Here is a 7,500-nt window from a genome sequence, read left to right as displayed (position 1 = left end):
ACTTTTTAGGCAAACATTTGTTAAATACATTTTTTCAAAACTCTTTCAGCTGTTCAAAACATTTCAGTGACACAAAATAGACAATTTCCAACATTATGGTCCAAACAAGGCATGCTGCTCTGAACAAGGCTACAGTGCTGAGGCAGGACAGACAGGACAGCCTGGCCCTGAGAAACCCCACATCAATGGCAGAGAGTGACTGCCAACCAGGGTCTCCCATGGCCAGGACTGTCTGTATCCCCCTTCAGTGGTGTGTACCTGAGGGAATGAGCCGGGCACTGTACCTGTATAAAATTCCCAGGAAAACACCTGGCCACAGGAGGGCGCCACTGCTTTACACTTAGGAGAGACTATAACTGGCGTTAGAGCATCACACAACCCAGCCTCACACCTCCACACAGGGTGAACGAGCAGCAAACGTGCCTGGTTGAGTGTGCAATGCGTCCAACGCAGCAGGGCCCTCATGGGGTGGGGTAATAAGGGGAGGGTGTTTCGGGGAAGAAGGGAAGCAGTGCACTGGCCACAGCACAGCAGCAGGGGCAGTTAGTTAAATGCAGGGCAGGAGGGGAGGGAGGTTTAGGAGGATCCAAACACTGCAAGGTGGAGAGGGTCGGGCGGAGGGAGGGAGGGGAGGGTTTTACAGCTCCAAGCAGAGTGCAAGTGAAAGGAAGCCCACAAACTGTTTTTATAAAGTATTTTGTGTTACAGGGAGAAGGTGCTGTTTAGATCCCTCCTTGTGCTCATCATCATTTCAGCAGCTCACAGGATGTGGGGGAGTAAATGGGGGTCAGGTTGGGCTGAAGAAGGGTGAGGGAGGGGAGGCCAGTGGAAGGCTAGAGAGGGGTTGAGGATAAAAAGGGACTGATATATTCCCTCCACCCCAATTTAAATTTAAATCCTGTTATTGCAACATAAAATGCCTGGATATCTATTTAAACGCAATAAGTACCAACATGTATTGTATTAATATTTGGAAATGTTTTAAAGGTATGTACTATTCTAATAATTACAAAAAACATTTTGTGCTAAATTAGGAATTTAAAGGAAATAACCGCTCCATTTCAACCCAAGTGTATATTCATGTCATAATATTCATATTGTGCACTGAATAAAAAACTCTTTATGCAAGCAATTATTTGAAATTTAATTTAAGTATACAAATTAAGTGTACTAATTCAACACTGTCTCATTTTACTCATTTAGTATGTAGAAACAAAAGTTCTTTTCAGGAAACTTCCTAAGAAATAATTAGAAAATTATAGACTCAAAACCAGCACAAATCCTGTACTAACAAAATTCATCACCACTTTGTTTTTAATGTAATACAGTCTACATTTGTTCTGCTTCTATACTGTGAGACGTGACACTTTTAACTCTTAATTATGCAGAAGAGGCAGATCTGTTACTGGCACCTTCAGAAGTGTGAGACGATACTTCTTACACATTTTTTTCTACTTTACTTTCATTTCACGGTTAATAACACTTGTTCTTTTTCCTTCTACATCTGCATACATATTCCCTTGGCCCACATAAATCGGATAACATTATCCATCTTCCTCATCTGGCATCATCTTTGACCGTCTCTTGACCCTTCGAAACCTTCGCCCCTTCCTCTTATCTCTCAACCCCTGGCCCGAGACAGGTCAACCCTACACAAGCGGTAGTTTTGACCCCCAGCCCAGAAGCACCCAGGGAACCAGCGCACAGCCAGGCTGCAGCAGGCAAAGAGCAATTAGGGAGAAGGAGGTGGAGAAAGATATGTACACTCTCACCTATGTACTGTCCATTGAAATAGCCCTCACAGTCACAGTCCTCTGTAGGGAGGCAAGCAGGGAAAAGAGGGGGGTAAGCACAGGGTAAGAGACCTGGAAGAGTTAAGGAGTAGGGGAAGGTGGAAGAGTTAAAAAGAAGGGCGGGCCGTGGGGCGCTGGAGAGGGCAGGCGGGGCAGACAGGCAGCAGGCAGGCAGACGGCAGGAGGCGAGAGTGGAGGGGCAGCCAAGAGATAATGAAGGAACGCTGTTGGAGGCAACAGCCATTAACAAAGGCTAGAGAGGAGAGGGAGAGGAGAGGAGAGGAGAGGAGAGAGGAGAGGAGAGGAGAGGAGAGGAGAGGAGAGGCTCTCCATCTGAAAAGGAGCCAGCTGTGAGCAGAGTCTCTGTGACCCACACACACACACACACACACACAAACACACACACACACACACACACACACACACACACACACACACACACACATATAAACAAGCCTCGCCTCCCCAAAGATTCACAGCTGAGGTACAAACTGTCTCATACAGAAACCTACAAATCCACAATTACAAAACAAAAGACAAAGGTTTACTTTTACTCATCTATGTCTGAATTCTGTCTTTTCATCAAATCTTATGTATGACAACAATATGCACTGGTCTTTTAGAAAATTAGAAAAACACAACATGAAAAACAGCAGCTGAAACAGCAGCAGAGTAAAAGATGCGGAGGGAAAACAGTACAAAAGAAGAAAGGGACTGAGGATGACGCAAAAGAAAAGAGGAGCTATTGTTATCTTTAACAACCTCTGCTTGGTTGTGCTAAAGTCTCCAGAGATGCTGTTCTGCCTGCACATCACCTGGTACAACACACACACACACACAAGCTAGGCAAAAAGAGAGTCTCTATTCTAGTCTGGTGCAATAACAGCAGGAGGAGAGGAATTAAGCTGGAAGCAGTAGAACACACACACACACACACACACACACACACACACACACACACACACACACACACACACACACACACACACACACACACACACACACACACACACACACACTCTGAGGCCTCAATGAAAATGATGTGTGTTTTGTGTGAGGATGTGTCTGTGTTCCAGATGAATCATGTTTGTTGCTGCACACGTACCCACCTTTATCACATCCTTGGTCATCTGATGTAGTTTGCAACAAGGAGAAACGTGTAAAACATTAGAGTCGGTAAAGGTCACGTTGGTGTAGATGGCATAAGAGAATGAGATTTGGAAAATTATGAAATGAGGATTTAACATTTGAAGAGATTTATTGCCATCGTCAATGACGTCACAGACAAGAGAGGGGGGAGACATTTAAAGGGCCCCTGCTGGGATTTAGGGGACTTAATCAGACAAGCTGAATGAGTGTGGAGGGAGACCGAGACGGAAGGATCCCCGCAGGCTTGCTGCAGCGTGGCGTAGCAAGGCTAGCTGCCATACTGCTAAGCTTTTGTTGTCTCCCCGTGACTTAGGCCTAATCGGATCACCTACAGCTTTCGTGCCATGAAGAGCCACCACTCACATTACCCACTCACCTGGCAGTTTACAGTTTACCGCCCATATAGTATCCAGTGAGAAAGTGAGAAGTGTAATGTATTGTTGAGGCTTTGTTTCCCAGTGGGCACAGCTTGTAACACTGTCTGGATCTACTTAAGCTGCTCGCTGGCCAGATGGACCGAACATGAAAGCGATTAATTCATATCTGTGATCCTCCCTCCGTCTCTGTGTCCCTCCATCTCTCTCTCATCCCTTTTAAAAACATGTCTACATAGCGGCACGGAGAGGATGGACAATGAATGCTAATGCCTCGGAAGATGCCAATTACCAGAACAAAAGGTCAATAAATGTCAATGAAAACATTGCTGCATTTATCCAGCGGAGAGGTTATTGTCATATAATGACAGCGAATACATTAGTATAGAAAGGAGAGCTGATAGTGAGAGATGCTGCAGGTAGTAAACTGCAATTATGAAATAATGCTGAAGATGCAGTGGAATCCTAGGAAGCAGAAACTTACAGACAGGCTTTTTAGGGGATTTTGGATTCGGGAGTGTGCCCATTTTCATCCTGTAGGCCAGTCGCCTGGAGAAATGTGCAGCAGAACAAAGAGCCAGAGAGAACGGAGGCAGGAAGAGAATCATCAGGTCAGAAATACACGATAAGCAAAGGGTGAGGGAGGGGGAGTGGGGAGGGATGTCAGAGAGTTACAAAAGATTTCAAAATGAAAGAGAGAGGAACATACAACACTTATGTAGATTTCGTGTCTCTTCGGTGTCGTCTTCATTCATTTGTAATCTTTTTATGTCGCTTTGTGGTAATTTTGTGTCACTTCGCATTTGTTTTGTCTCTCTTTGTGGTAGTTTTGCATCTCTCTGTGGTTGGTTTGTGTCTCTTTGTAGTCGTTTGACTTTCTAACAACTGACAATAAACAGGCACTTCAAACAGAGGCACTGTGCATGGTAGGCCGGTTCAGTACTCCATCCACAACAACACTGCGTGATGACGTGGATGCTCGTGGAACTCATGCTACTTTTGTTCAGTCATGCTAATGCATTTAGAGACGTTTTTCTCATTCATCATTGTTTTAGCTCACAGTGCAGCAGGAACCCACAGCATCAGCAGAATTGTGTTATTTCATCCTAAACATTTATTTAACTTCTAAAACATAGCATGTAGGCTTTCCGAGCACAGATACCTCTCTAACCTGGGTCTTTCAAGTGTCAGTCAAGATGCAGTAATTAATCCAACAGACACTGCAGTGTTTGGCAGGGATCTCCCTGCCATCTGAGATCATCTTACTGACGGATTACGACACTAACCGTATAAGCATGTGCCTATTCAAGGCTGTGTTTCCATTTTTTTTCTTCCCCAAGCTGCTTTAATGCTCTATCTAATCATTGTTGCCCCTTCAAAGTGGAACACATGAATGTGGATTTGACAGATAAAAAATGGCTGGATCAAATAAATATCAGCACTGTGTGGGTGAACCGTACAGTCCTCGCACTGTTTACACCACATGTCTCCTCTTTGGTGCTCTCACCTCTCCTGGAACTGTTTGGATGGGATGAGTCCCGCCCGCAGGTTGCTGTCTCCCACACGCTTGGCCTGCCACCACGTGTGGTCATCTTGGGTCACAACCTGCAGGATGTCTCCCCGCTTAAAGGGAAGTCCCGCTTCTTGGCAAGGCGTCGCTTTGTCTTCCAATGGGATGTAGTCAAACAAGGCTCTCATGTACACCTGACAAAAGAAGCACCACATTTAGAGATTAGTATGTATTGTATGCCTATATAAAAAAAGGTATTCAGTGTATTTTTTGGCAAAACGTGGACGCTTCACACACATCTTCAACCCGGCAGCACAGAAGATCTATACAATCACTACAGTTTAAAGATTAGTGTCACCAATTCAGTATCCAACCAAATCGCTCCCCTTTCTGTTCCTGAGTTATGGCGTTGAATAATGGCGAGAAAATATTTCCCAGAAACTTATGTCACATTGAATTCGACATTTGGGGTATGAAATATCATCACTTTATCATTTTATTCTATTAGACATTTGTGTAAAATGTTGTCATTATAGCATAGAAATTCTTGCGTTATGTCCAATAATGCATTTGGTAACCTTTGACCACCAAAATCTAATCAGTTCTTCCTTGAGTCCAAGTGGTGGTTTGAGCCAAATTGGAAGAAATTCCCTCCAGGGTGTCCTGACACGTACAGATGGACTGGCAGATGTACAGATAGAGTGTTTCCTTTCAGCTGCAGTTTCATGCTCAGTCACTCAGGCTTCATCTCACCTTGCTGTCCTTCAGTCGGTCCTCCTCCTTAATGGCAGGGATTATCTTTAGAGTGATGGAGCCCTGGGACTGGGACTAGATAGCAAAGAGACAGAGGAAGTAAAGGAGAGAGGAGTGTGACTGCTAAAGACAAACACGGAGTATAATTTACTTAAAAGGCTCCCTGAGGTGGATTTTACTTTTAACGGACTGTCAGTGCACCCTGTTTATAAATAAATAAGAGATGGACACAACATTTTAGATGAGGATTCACTTCTATATTTAACACTGCATCAGTCTGGGGCACATACAGGTAACCCTGTATTTAAACAAACAAAACATGGGCAGAGCATTTTCTTTCTCTTATCCTAAAGAAATTATGTATTGTGCAAATGTGCAATCACAACATATTTAATTTACTGTCATGTGGTTTAAAATACTGCATTATAGCAAATAGTATAGAATTTATACAAGATGCAAAAAACACAAATTCTTTTCTGAATATCTCATTCATTTTGACCATATATTTGTGTTTGGTTGCCTTATGATGATCAAGTCCAGATTTTAATTGTTTTGATGCATGTTTGATTTGATTCATTTACAATATTGTTTTCGTTTTAAATATACAATTACTTAAAATTGCAAATGATTGGCTAAGTTGTAAAATCAATCACCATTATAAAGTTGTAGACCAAAAGAATCAAAAAAAGGATAAATATAAATTTATAATACTGTGTACACCTTAGGCACGAATGTATATTTTGTACAGTATTTCTATGTGGCATCTATACCAGCATTTCTTTAAATCTACCATAGAACTGTCCATCTGTCTTACCAACAGCTGACTGATCTCATCAGGCCTCTTGTGGATCACAGAGACTCCGTTGACCTCCCTGAGTTCATCTCCTACATGGACCAAACCTGTGAGGACAGGCCATGGTATAAAGACACCGACTGAGCGGGGCAGAAACATCAATGACAATCAAAGAGTCTTCGTTGGGCCTTTGGGGTTTATCATTTGTATCGGTATCATTGTCTGATCCGCAGATATGAGCCGCATCTATCATCAGCTGTGATCTATTTAGCTGCAGCCACAACAATGAAATCAAAGGCTGAGAGAAGTCCGATCAATACGCTTTCCTCTCAGGACAGAGAAGCACATGACAGCAGACACACTATTGTTCAATCATACACGTATACAGTAATGTATGCATTTCCAAAGAGACCTGAGGCCAATTCTGAAATCTCTCTACAGCTTCTGTCTCGAGAGCTTTTTCCATTACTTGACGCAGCAAGAAAACGATAAAGACATAAATGATTAATGGATGCAAACACTGATTGGTTTACTTTCCCAGCATGCATGTTTTTAATGCCAACACACACACACACACACACACACACACACACACACACACACACACACACACACACACACACACACACACACACACACACACACACACACACACACACACACACACACACACACACACGCACGCGCGCCTGTGCCTGATATTTCCATGGTAACGCCAATGAAAGGATCTTTGCTGAGTCTATATTGTGTGATTGATTCTCTGGGGACTCGTGGAGAGCTTTGGGTTTCAGCAGCAACTGCACTATCCCTCTCATTTCTCTCCTCCTGCTGCATCTCTCTCACTCTGGCTTTGATCTCATCATAAGTCATTACAGTACCAGGTTTTGTTTATCTCACACATACAATATATGCACAGTCTTTGTGAAACAGTGTCGCTAATTTTCACTGGTTGCAAGACAACAAATGCCATCACTGCTGTACACATGCTGTAAAAATCAGGAGCTTCCTAGGGCATCCTGGTAGCTCAGCTTCCTGAGGGCTGTGCTACATTATTGCAATGTCCTGGCTGTCTTCCATGCTGGGAACTTTTTTTGCATGTCATCCTCAGGGATGACATGCAAAAAAAGA

General features: G+C 43.4%; 1 protein-coding gene across 9 annotated transcripts in view; it reads right to left on the bottom strand.

Moving 5' to 3' along the window:
- The window catches only part of mpp3a (membrane protein, palmitoylated 3a (MAGUK p55 subfamily member 3)), a 34,453-nt gene that overhangs the window by 4,545 nt on the left and 22,408 nt on the right, over window positions 1-7,500 (bottom strand). For 6 of the 9 annotated variants that reach the window (XM_039824241.1, XM_039824242.1, XM_039824243.1 and 3 more), the window contains 7 exons: window positions 6,394-6,479; window positions 5,580-5,654; window positions 4,824-5,020; window positions 3,801-3,865; window positions 2,903-2,923; window positions 1,773-1,814; window positions 285-350 (listed from right to left, as the gene is read on the bottom strand). In XM_039824241.1, the coding sequence (XP_039680175.1) occupies window positions 285-350; window positions 1,773-1,814; window positions 2,903-2,923; window positions 3,801-3,865; window positions 4,824-5,020; window positions 5,580-5,654; window positions 6,394-6,479 (552 nt within the window). The remainder of the gene's footprint in view (window positions 1-284; window positions 351-1,772; window positions 1,815-2,902; window positions 2,924-3,800; window positions 3,866-4,823; window positions 5,021-5,579; window positions 5,655-6,393; window positions 6,480-7,500) is intronic. The other 3 variants (XM_039824244.1, XM_039824249.1, XM_039824250.1) reach the window with 3 other exon arrangements.

Source organism: Perca fluviatilis, chromosome 15, assembly GCF_010015445.1.
Source record: "Perca fluviatilis chromosome 15, GENO_Pfluv_1.0, whole genome shotgun sequence".
NCBI classification, from domain to species: Eukaryota; Metazoa; Chordata; class Actinopteri; order Perciformes; family Percidae; genus Perca; species Perca fluviatilis.
The sequence above is the reverse complement of the archived record's forward strand: the minus strand, read 5'-3'. Positions and strand labels throughout refer to the sequence as shown.